Source organism: Macrotis lagotis, chromosome X (assembly GCF_037893015.1).
Source record: "Macrotis lagotis isolate mMagLag1 chromosome X, bilby.v1.9.chrom.fasta, whole genome shotgun sequence".
In the NCBI taxonomy this organism is placed as follows: Eukaryota; Metazoa; Chordata; class Mammalia; order Peramelemorphia; family Peramelidae; genus Macrotis; species Macrotis lagotis.
This window is the reverse complement of record NC_133666.1, coordinates 32,161,060-32,173,086: the sequence shown is the minus strand read 5'-3', so window position 1 is coordinate 32,173,086 and position 12,027 is coordinate 32,161,060. Positions and strand designations below refer to the sequence as shown.

Genomic DNA, 12,027 nt, shown 5'->3' with positions numbered 1-12,027 from the left:
ATATATGAATATATGCAGACTTGCACATATATCTATATATGTAAATAGATAGGTGCATGTGTATCTATGTACATGTGTGGGCTATATGTATATACACACATGTACATGTAGATGTGCATGTCAATAAAGAGCTATATTATATGTATGTGTATAAATACCATTATGTGTACATTTGTGTTATGCATAAATATGTGTGTAGACATATATATGTGCACATTCAAAATACATTAATATATGTATAAATGTGTACATCTGCACACTTGTATAAATAACAGTATGTATGCATGCAAATACTTATATGTGTGTATATACATATACCTACATATACATAAACATGTCTGGAGTATACATATATGTGTGTAAATGAATATATAAAACTTATGTGCATATATAAATATATGTGCAAATAGAAATATATACATGTATGAGTATATATATAGTCATGTATATATAAAGATGTGTCTATATAAATGTACATATACAAGTATAGACATAAATACAAACATTAATTCACACATATATAGACAAGTATATACCTAGAAATATATAAGCACATACTTAAATACAAATGTATGTACATATATAGATATATAAATACATGTAGCTATTTACATTTAGTTATACAAATATACATGTGTGTATATGTATGTGTTTATTATAGATGCACAATTGGGGATATATATTTGTATGACAACTATCCATGTGTGTAAGTATATACGTATACAAGTATATGTGTGTACATATACATTCGTATTTAAAATATAAGTGCACATATACATGCCCTGTAGTCACATATGGATCTGCATAGATGTTTACATGTATGTATATCAATATGTATACATGTGTAAGTATTTGTATATATAAGTATAAATATATACATAAGTATATTTAAATTTAGAGATAGAGATATGCAGACACATGTACATAACCTGTATAAACACATATAAATGTATATGCATATGAATCTATAGACATCCATAGATGTATACAGACATAGATTAGTATGTATTTTGAGCTAGGTGTATGTATGTTATGGGAGGTGTTTTTTGTGTTGTCTTTGCATTTCCAGTGTGTGCCTGTAGATATAAGTGTATTTGAGCCAATAAATGCTTATTGTTTGTGTGTCTATGTATGTGCATGCAGTGCAGGTGGTAAGACAGTAACACATCGTGGACCTATCACTCTTCCCTCCCCTTGCTTCTCCTCATGTATAGTGAATTCTTTGTGGGCAGAGCCTTGGTATCTCCCTGAGTGGACACCCTGCATGTCCTCAAAGAATCCCTATTTAGTTGAGGTGCAGAGAGGTCAAGGCCTTGTGCAGTGTTCCCCAAGCAGTACGTAGCAGGACTTGCAAGTCAGGTCGTCTTGCCCATCACTTCATACTTGTGCCGTGTGCACCGTCTTAAGGCCACGTAGAGACCCTGGACATTTCCATGCGGGGAGCCTGGCCTTCCTACAGCCAGAGGTATAAGAAGTTAGCAGTCAGGGTGACCCAACACCTCCATCCCAACCGCAGCCCGAATGAATGTGAGTGTGTGCAGGCCGCAGTGGGTTCCCCAGGTTCCAGATGGAAGCCTAAAAGGGGGAAGCAAGGGGGGAGAGGGGGAGGGGAGGGGTGGTGAGCCGGGGCAGAGGCCAGAGTGCGGCCAGGTATTGATCCCCGCCCCTGTGTAACTCGAACGTGTGATACCGCAGGACGGTGAGGGAGGCTGTGTGTGGTGTTCAGAATAGGGAGCTCAAAGCTGAAAAAGGCTCCCTTTTGGCCACTCCTGCTGCGTGGGCCTCAGGGCGCCTCAGCCCAGTCAGTAACTGTGTGCTAAAGCCTCTGGAAGCACAGCAGCAACCTGTTCTGGCCAGTGTTTGTTGTCGGTGCAGATGCTGATGTCCCAGGACGTGGGCTGTGGCCGCTGGAGGTGGGGTTCCCGGGCAGCACCAGGTGGGCCAAGTGAAGCAGCAGGAGGTATGGAGGGCAAAGGGATCTGCAGATTCTCCCCTAACGCCGGGGAAGGGGGGTGCTGGTTACCGCCCACCCCCCCGCCGTGTTGGAGGAGGAAGAGCCCTTCATCAGAAGAGACCCCGAGGTGGCCCTGGTGTCAGCCGTGCCTGTGCGTCCTCTGCTGTCCAGCCCCAGCGAAGCTGGACTGTGGCACTGCAGATCGGGCCATAAAGTGCGGCCCCAGCTGGTGCCCTTCCGCCCCTGCCATCCCACAGAGTGTTCCATACCATGTGCCTCTCCTACCCCCCACTGCCTGTTCCCGTCTAAGCAGTCCCTCCCCCAATATGTGAGGGACCCCCCACCCCGCTGTGAGGACCCCGCTCCCTCCCCGCGCACCCCCCCATCTGTGAGGCCCCTCCTCTGTCTTCCCCTCGACCCCTGTCTGTGAGGCCCCCGTCTGTGAGACCCCCCTCCCTCCCCTGTCTGTGAGGCTCTACCCCCCCCCCCCCCCCGTCTGTAAGGAGCCCCTCTCTCGCCCCCCATTCCCCCCCTGCCTCCCCCGCTCTGCCCCTCCCCCCTCCCCCCCCCCCGTCTATGAGACTCCCCCCCCCAGCTCTGCGCCCCGCGGCCCCTCTCCCTCTCCGCTCTGCCCCCCCCCCGTCCCCCCCGTCTGTGAGGCCCCCCTGCCTCCCCCGCTCTGCCCCTCCCACTCTCCCCCGTCTATGAGGCTCCCCCCCAGCTCTGCGCCCCGCGGCCCCTCTCCTTCTCCGCTCAGCCCCCCCCCCGCTCCCCGCCCCCGTCTGTGAGGCCCCCCCCCTGCCTCCCCCATCTGTGAGGCTCTGCCCCCCTGTCTGTAAGGACCCCCCTCTCTCGCCCCCCATTCCCCCCGTCTGAGGCCCCCCCGCTCTGCCTCCCCACTCTCCCCCCTGTCTATGAGGCTCCCCCCCCTCTGTGCCCCGCGGCCCCTCTCCGCTCTGCCCCCCCCCGTTCCCCCCCGTCTGTGAGGCCTCCCCGCCTTCCCCGCTCTGCCCCCCCACTCTCCCCCCCCCATCTATGAGGCTCCCCCCCCCCGCTCTGTGCCCTGCGGCCCCTCTCCGCTTTGCCCCCCCCTTCCCCCCCGTCTGTGAGGCCCCACCGCTCTGGCCCCCCACTCTCCCCCCCCCGTCTATGAGGCTCCCCCCCCCCCCCGCTCTGTGCCCTGCGGCCCCTCTCCGCTTTGCCCCCCCCTTCCCCCCGTCTGTGAGGCCCCACCGCTCTGCCCCCCCACTCTCCCCCCATCTATGAAGCTCCCCCCCCAGCTCTGCGCCCCGCGGCCCCTCTTCGCCCCTCTCCGCTCTGCCCCCCCGTCTGTGAGGCCCCCCGCTCTCTCCCCGCGGCCCCCTCCCCCGCCCCGCCCGCCAGCTCCCCCGTCGGGGCGGCCTCCCCCGGGCCCCTGCAGCCGTCGGACTCGCCTTACAGCCGGAGGTCTGTTCGCTGATCTCGCAGAAGCTGACCGGACCCAGGCCGGGCAGGTAGAAGGCCCGGGAGCCCCCGGGGAGCGCCCCGGCGAGCAACAGCAACGACAGCAGCAGCAGCAGGTGGTCCATGGCGAGGCCGGAGGGGGCGAGGCCCGGGGCGGGGGGGGGACCGAGGCCGGGGGGGGGGGGGACCGAGGCCCGGGGGGACGCGACCGCAGCGAGTGCCCTGCGGGAGCGGCCCAAGTCCGCACCTCGCTAGGCAACCGTGCAGCGTGCAATGGCCAGGGGCGGGAGGGGGCGCGGCTCCCGGGGGAGCGGACCCTAGTGCGGAGCGCCGGGGCGCGCAGCAACGCGGGGCGGGGCGCGGGGCCCGAGGGGGCGGGCGGACGCCGGCTGCAGCCTCCCCCGGGGCGCCTCGCCCAGCGCCCGAGAGCCCGAAGGTCAAGGAAGGGGCGGGCCCCAGCAGCACCATGCGCCGCGCGCTGCCCAGCCTGCCCTCCGCCGGGCACGTGGCGCCATGTTGATTCCGGGCACGGGAGAAAGGGGAGGGGGCCCCAAAGCCGCGCGCCCCCTCCTCTCCTGCCCCTCCCCTCCCCCTGCCGGCGCCGCTCTTTCCCGGGCGCACTTTCGGGAGGGGAGTGGGCCCTTCCCCTGCTCTGCTCTCCTCTTGCCCACCTAGGTGGGGGGAAAGAGGAATTCGAGACACAACGTCCAGGTAGCCAGACTGCTGGCCGGGAGGGGCAGGGGAGCGTAGCGCCGCTCCTGCCCCGCATTGTCCCAAAAGTCAAGTGTTCCCCAGGGCTTTCAGCCTCCCTCACCGACTGCACCTGACGCAAAACTTCAGAAAGTTAACAGGAAACCAGGGGGAGTGGGGAGAGGAAGGGGCAGAGGGGGGCAGATGTTCTCTGGGACCGCAGGAGGTGACCCAACTGCACCTTTCTTCTGGCTCACTTAAAACAAACCCAAAGCTGGCACCCACGCCAGTCCCCCAAAAGGACAAAAATGGGGCTTGAAGCCCGAGGCTGCAAAAAAGACCTGGAGAAATGAGATGCATGACCCAGGCAGAGTATGGGGAGGGGAAAGGAAGGGAAAAGAGCAGAGGATTCGAGAACCCTTGTAAAAAGACTTGAAAGGACCGCTTGGCATGGCTGCCTTGGGGACTACCGTCCTGAGAAACAGGAGATAAAAAATGATCCAAAACCAGATAAGGGAATACTACAGGAACACAAACCTACTCAGAAAGGGAAAAGGTAACCCCAAAAATTGCATTAAAAAAAATGATACCAAGTCTCCCTATCCACCTTACAGCCTCAGTCCCTGAAGAATCTGCACAGCCACTAGAAAGGAAAGCAAAAGAAAGGAAAGAAAGGAAACACGCAATACAGACAGTACAGAAGACAACAAAAATGAACTTCCTCTCCAGACAGACAAAGGATGGAAACTCAGCTAAATTCTAAAAACTTTACTGGAGCTACAGACTAGTAAGAAACACCCCCACAAAAATATCCTTGCAGGAGGGGGTTCTACATCAAAAGGGAGGGGGAGACAGTCAAAATAAAGTAAGAAACAAAGGTAGAGAAACTCCTTTAGAGAACAGGACAGTTGGAGACACAGAAGGGTCAGAAAACCAACTGCGAATACGAGAAAAAAACTTAAAAAACAAAAGTTCACCAGGAAAAGCCTGAATCAAAACCTAACTCACAGATAAATGAGCCAACAAACAAGATCATACACGTGGAGTAAAAATGACTTAAAAAAATTATTAAAAAGGGGGCAGCTAGATGGCACGATACATACAACACCAGTCCTGAAGTCAGCAGGACCTCAGTTCCAATCCAGCCTCAGACACTTAAAAATTACCTAGCTATACATACACCTCACATAAACCACTTAACCCCACTGCCATCCAAAAACAAAAACAAAAACCATATAAAGTCCGGAATACAATAATAAACATTATTACTAGTATTTCTTTTGTTCACAAAAAAAAAATCATGACATCAGACTATACGGTGAAGGAGCTTAAACCAAAAAGTACGCTGACTCATACACCTAGAGATGGTGGTTCAGACATATCCCCAACTAATCATCTCTGAGTGATTCCAGAAGATGACAGTGATCCACTACAGGCTGCAGACAGTGTCATACGACCAAGGTAATAAATGAGGTTTTTATTGGGGCCAGAATGTAATGCCTCATAGAATCACGACAGCCCTAAACATAGGGGAAAGGGAACACTGGGAATCATAACACCACAAGCTATATGGATAACAGCTCTCCATAGAAAACATCAAAAAACAAACAGCCTGTTTCACATGAACACATGACCCTTTTCCTTACACACCCTACAAGCACATCTTCTCTACCAGGTTGCCCCCGCTATCATCCCTACTTTGTCATTAAGGTTTTTTTTAGATTGTTATTTATTTATTTATTTTATTCTTATTTTGTACAAATAACTTTTTTATGCATTCCTAAAATATTCTGGTTTAAGAGTAAACATAATACCCCCTCCCCCCAAGAAAATATAGACCTGCATAAGCAATAAAGGGGAGAGAAAAAAAATTAAAATTTAAAAAATAATACTAATAACTGTAGGGATGGCCAAGTGGCACAGTGGATAGAGCACCAGCCCTGGAGCCCAAAGCACACAAGCCCAAATCCAGCCCCAGACACCCAACAATCACCCAGCTGTGCTGCCCCAGGCAGGCCACCCAGCCCCAACTGCCCTGCACCACCCAAAAAAATAATCATAAGAATAAATGTGCTTCAGTCTCTGTTCCAACACCACCAGCTCTGTCGTGGGCGGGTCACATTCTTTATGATAAGTCCATCGCAAAAGTTACTTCCATATTTTTCCATCATTGCCACTGTTGATCGCAACTCCCTCCTTTCATATTTCTCCACTACCATGTACTCTATTTTCTCTCTCCTTTCACTCTGACTCTGCTGTAGGGTAGTTGAGTGGCACAGCAGACAGATCCCTGGCTCTAGGGCCAAGAGGGCCCCAAGCCCCCATACCACCCCTTAGGCCCAGCATCCACCTGGCCCTATAGTCCCCAACAGTCCTTCCAATCCCAGCCCCTTGCAAGAAGTAAAAAAGAAAATGTGTTATATCTAACCACTCTCCCCCCATGGTCTCTGCTCTCCTCCATCATTCACATCCCCCCTTCCCCCGACCCACTCCTCCTTCTTACTCCAGATGCCTATACCCCATTGAGTATAAATGCTGTTTCCTCTCCTAGCCACCTCTGATGAGAGAAAAGTTTCCCTCATTCCCCCTTGCCTTCCCCCCTTCCATATCATTACAATAGCACATTGGAATAAAGAAAAATTTTATTATATGAAATATCTTAGCCTATTCCCCCTCTCCTTTTTCTTTCTCCCATTACATTTCCCTTTTATCTATTGACTCCATTTTTACACCACCGCATATCTTCAAATTCAGCTTTCTCCTGTGCTTCATCTACAGAATCTCCTTCTACCTGCTCTATTAAATGAAAAGGTTCATATGAGTATTATCAGTGTCATTTTTCTATATAGGAATACATGTAGTTCATCATCATTAAGTCCCTCATATTTTCCCCTTCTCCTCCACTCTCTATGCTTCACCTGAGTGCTGTATTTGAAGATCAAACCTTCTGTTCAGCTCTGGCCATTCCAACAGAAACATTTGAAATTCCCCTGGTTCGTTCAAAGTCCATCTTTTTCCCTAGAAGAGGACATTCAGTTTTGGTTGCATTCTAAGCTCTTTTGCCTTCCGGTACAATATATTCCAAGCCTACGAACTTTTAATGTAGTTTCTGCTAAGTCCTGTATAATCCTGACTACAGTTCCACAATATTTGAATTATGTCCTTCTGGCTGCTTGTAATATTTACTCTTTGACTTGGGAGTTCTGGAACTTGGCTATCATATTCCTAGGGGTTGTTAGAAAATGTGAAACATCTCATTAAAAAACAACTGATATGGAAAGATTTTTCTTTTGCAAGGCAATGGGGTTAAGTGGCTTGCCCAAGGCCACACGGCTAGGTAATTATTAAGTGTCTGAGACAGGACTTGAAACCAGGTACTCCGGACTCCAGGGCCAGTGCTCTATCTCCTGCACCACCTAGCTGCCCCTTCATTAAGTTTTAATCTGCCTGTTTACTGGCTGCTTCCCTGCTGCCTCCACATCTTTCCCATCCTCCAAAAGCTCTTCACTGATCCCTCCATCCCCACTACCTTTAGATCTTCTTCCTTTCATGGCTAACTCCTTCAGATCACCTACAATCAGTACCTACACTTCCTTTGCTCTACCCTCTTTTGGTTTTTTTTTGTTTGTTTTTAGGTTTTTGTAAGGCAATGGGATTAAGTGGCTTGTCCAAGGCCACACAGCTATGTCATTATTAAGTGTCTGGGGATGAATTTGAACTCAGGGACTCCTGACTCCAGGGCCAGTGCTCTATCCACTGTGCCACCTAGTCACCCTTCTCCGTCTCTTTTAAACTCTATAGTCTGGTTTCTGATCTCATCATTCAATTTAACCTGCTTTTAACAAAGTTACCAATGATCTAATGTCAAGATTCAATGGGTTTTTTTTCTGCGTCTTCATTCTTCCTGACCTCTCAGCAGTTTTCGACACTATTAATCATTCTCTTCTCTCAGACAAATTCTTCTCTCTTGGTTTTGTACCCACTAATCTCTCCAGGTTTTCCTCCTTATTGGTCTGACTGCTTCGTCTTATGATCCTTTGCTGGATCTTCAGCAAAGTCATACCTGCTAACTGTAAGGATTCCCCAAGGCTACAATCCATGAACTCCCCTTCTCTCCTCATTCTCTTTACTCTTGGTGCTCAGTTTTCATGTTTTCAACGATCATCTCTATACAAATGATTCTCAGATTTATATATCTAGTCCAAACCTCTTTCCTAATTTAGAGTCTCACATCAGTTTGCTGGCCCTCTTGAAATGGATATCCTGTTGAAGCAGGGCACAGGGAAATGCCATGTTGGACTTGAAGGTCACATCCTTTGGGACAGGAAAGACTACTGCATAAAACATCACCCATGTTCAATGAGGACTGTCTTAGCCACTCCTTGGGGGCCTCTTCTGTAGCATATGTATTGGTGAATACCTGGAACCAGGTGCTAAACCACTCCCCAAACACCAATCTTCTCCCATCCATCATAGAAATGCATTTAAGCTGCAAATTAAAGCATCTCTCTCAGACTGGCGAATATGACCAGAAAGAGCAATGATCAATGTTGGAAGTGATGCAGGAAATCTGAGGCACTAATACATTATTGGTGGAGCTGTGAACTCATCCAACCATTCCAGAGAGCAACCTGGAATTATGCCCAAAGGATAATAAAACTGTGCATACCCTTTGATCCAGCAATACCACTACTGGGTCTATACCCTGAAGAGATCATGAAAAAGGGTAAAAACGTCACTTGTATAAAAATATTCATAGCAGCCCTGTTTGTGGTGGCAAAGAATGGGAAATAGAGGGGATGTTCATCAATTGGGGAATGACTGAACAAACTGTGATATATGTGTGTCATGGAACACTATTATTCTGTATTAGAAACCAGGAGGGACAGGAGAGGGATTTGCATCAACTGATGCTGAGTGAGATGAGCAGAACCAGAAAAACATTGTTTACCATAACAGCAACATGGGGGTGATGATCAACCTTAATGGACTTGCTCATTCCATCAGTACAGTAATCAGGGACATTTTTAGGGTATCTGCAATGAAGAATACCATCTGTATCAAAAGAAAGAATTGTGGAGTTTAAACAAAGACCAAAGACTAGCACCTTCAATTTTAAAAAACCTTATCTTATGTATTATATAATTTTGCTATCTCTTGCATTTTATTGTTTCCTTAAGGATATGATTTTTCTCTCAACACAATTTTGATCAATGAATAGCATGGAAACAATGTGAAGACTATCAGACTGCCTTCTGTAGGGGGTGGGGGGGAGGGAAGCAAGGTTGAGGGGAAAATTGTAAAATTCAAAACAAATAAAAACTTTTAAAAAAGAAATGTGTTTGCCTCGGCGGGAGCCTCCGGCCCAGAATAGAGGATGGGGCCCTTCCTGGAGCAGCTGGCGGTGCTCATTGTGGCACTGGCAGCCACGGTGCTGATCCTGCTTTCTTTTGTCGCATTTATGTATGCTACCAAAATGGCACACATTTACTGGCACAAGGAAGAGAATTTCTTTTTAAATGTTTCTGGCAAGAAGGGAACTGTACATACTATACATGACTCACCAACTAAGCAGTTATCCATTGTTGTACCTTCATATAATGAAGAAAAACGGTTGCCCCTGATGATGGAGGAAGCAATGGAATATCTAGAGATGCGCCAGAAACAAGATCTTGCTTTCACATATGAAGTGATTGTGGTTGATGATGGCAGTAAAGACCAGACTTCACAGATTGCTCATAATTATTGCCAAAAATATGGAAATGACAAAGTACGAGTAATAACAATGATGAAAAATCGTGGGAAAGGTGGTGCTATCAAGATGGGTGTATTCACTTCTCGAGGGAGAAAGATCCTTATGGCAGATGCTGATGGAGCCACAAAATTTGCAGAACTTGAAAAATTAGAAAAGGAAATTGAAAATCTACAGCCCTGGCCTGAACAAATGGCTATTGCTTGTGGATCTCGAGCTCATCTGGAAAAAGAATCAATAGCTCAGCGTTCCTATTTCCAAACTCTTCTCATGCATGGATTCTACTTTCTGGTGTGGTTCCTCTGTGTTGAAGAAATTAGAGACACACAATGTGGTTTCAAATTGTTAACTAGAGAAGCAGCCTTGCTGACATTTACAAATTTGCACATTGAGCGATGGGCATTTGATGTAGAACTTCTTTATATTGCACAGTTTTTTAAAATTCCTATAGCAGAAGTTGCTGTCAACTAGACTGAAATGGAAGGTTCTAAGCTGGTCCCATTTTGGAGTTGGCTACAGATGGGCAAAGACCTACTTTTTATACAACTTCAATATTTGATTGGTATCTGGAAGCCTATAAACACTTGGCAAAAAAATTAGGTTATTTACATTCACTGAGGGTATTAATATGTACCATTGCCATTTTATTTGAAATTAAATATTAAATAAAATTAAAAAAAAGAAATGTGTTTAATCAAGGTCATCTGGAGTGCTCTTTCTCCTTTGAATTTCTGGAAGGTTACCACATTTCTCTCTCTAAGCTAGAACCACGTGCTCCATTCTATGCCACTGGAGCAATATGGTCCCAGTTCCATATGACTGGATTTATGTTGTTCTAAGCTTTTCTTTTCTCTTCTCCTAGGCTCCCTGTCATTTCCTTTTCCCTTCTTTCCTCTAAGTTCCTTCCTGGACCTATGTTCTTTCTGAACTTATAACTAAATTCTTTCTTTGACCTACGTTTATCTAAGCTTCTTTCTCAAACTTTCAATGAAACTATTCAATCTATCCTCAAGTAACTGCTGTCTTTCCAAATAAAGTTTAATCTATGAACAGCTTGTTCTTTGCAAGCTTGTGATGAAATTTGCAGGATTATGATGAACTTTGTAGTCCTGTGAATAAAAATCTGAGTTTTTACATCTCCAGAATCAGTTATAAAGTCTCTTAAAGAGTCCAGATCTTTGTGATGGCACCTCCCATCCCCCCTCATCCTGTCACCATCTTAAACTCAGTATGTTCCAAAGTGAACCCATTATCTTTCTTTCAAAACTTTGCTATCTTCCTAGTTTACTATGTGTATTGAGGATACCACTGGTCTCCCAATCATCCTTGCTCATGACCTTGTCTCCTCTGACACTGGCTACACCCTGGTGCAGACCCCACTCAATGAACATTTAGTAAGTGAGATACCAGACCCTATACTAATCACTAGAGATACAAAGAAAGCCAAAAGACAATCCATGCTCTCAAGAGGCTCACAGCCAAATGGAAGGAAAAAAATATGTACACTGTGCAAACAAAGCTAGACACAAGATAAATTGCAAATAATTACCAGAGAGAAGACAATAGAATTAAGAGAGGGGAGGAGAGGGAGAGCTGAATGGAGTTCTCCAGATAGAGGAAGGGAGTATTGGACGATGTGTCCATCATGTGTCCCAGATAAGGAGTAAAGGATGATAAGGAGCAAGGGTGTGTTTTGTCTAAGTAGGGCAAATTTACAAAGCATGCCTATGTCAGTAGTTTTACATCTGGAACCCCTTTCCTCATAAAAACCAAGTTTTGTCCTAGAATTTCACAGTTAACCCCATCATTATTACTATTCCAGTATTCCTTACCCCCTGAGCATTCTAAGAACCAATGACTGGGGGTTCTTTGTTGTTCTTCTAACACAGCATGATTCCATTTCCCACCTCAGTGCATTTCCTTCTCAGCTCAAATCTCACCTGCTGCCAGAAGCCCTATCAGATCCTCCTTTATGGTACCTTCTCTAAGGCCATCTTCAATTCATCAAGACTGTGTTTGATTTGTCTGTAGCTGTATAGTGTGTAGTCTATACCACAGTCTCTTCGATTAAAGTGGAGGTTCTCAGAGGACAAGAACTTGGCCTTTGCTTTTCATTGTATACTTAGCATTCAGCACTGAGCCAATCACATAGTAGCCACTTCATAAATATTGATCAACTGACTGTGGA

General features: G+C 47.0%; 1 protein-coding gene and 1 pseudogene across 1 annotated transcript in view; one reads left to right on the top strand and one right to left on the bottom strand.

Annotated features, from left to right (window-relative positions):
* Positions 1 to 3,669, bottom strand: part of LOC141502789 (transmembrane 9 superfamily member 2-like) — an 83,652-nt gene extending 79,983 nt beyond the window's left edge. Inside the window, exon 1 of the mRNA XM_074207725.1 lies at positions 3,388 to 3,669. Within this exon, the coding sequence (XP_074063826.1) occupies positions 3,388 to 3,522 (135 nt within the window). The 5' untranslated portion in view covers positions 3,523 to 3,669. The remainder of the gene's footprint in view (positions 1 to 3,387) is intronic.
* Positions 3,670 to 9,464: 5,795 nt separating this feature from the next.
* On the top strand, positions 9,465 to 10,439 carry LOC141498304 (dolichyl-phosphate beta-glucosyltransferase pseudogene; annotated as a pseudogene).
* Positions 10,440 to 12,027: the final 1,588 nt, after the last annotated feature.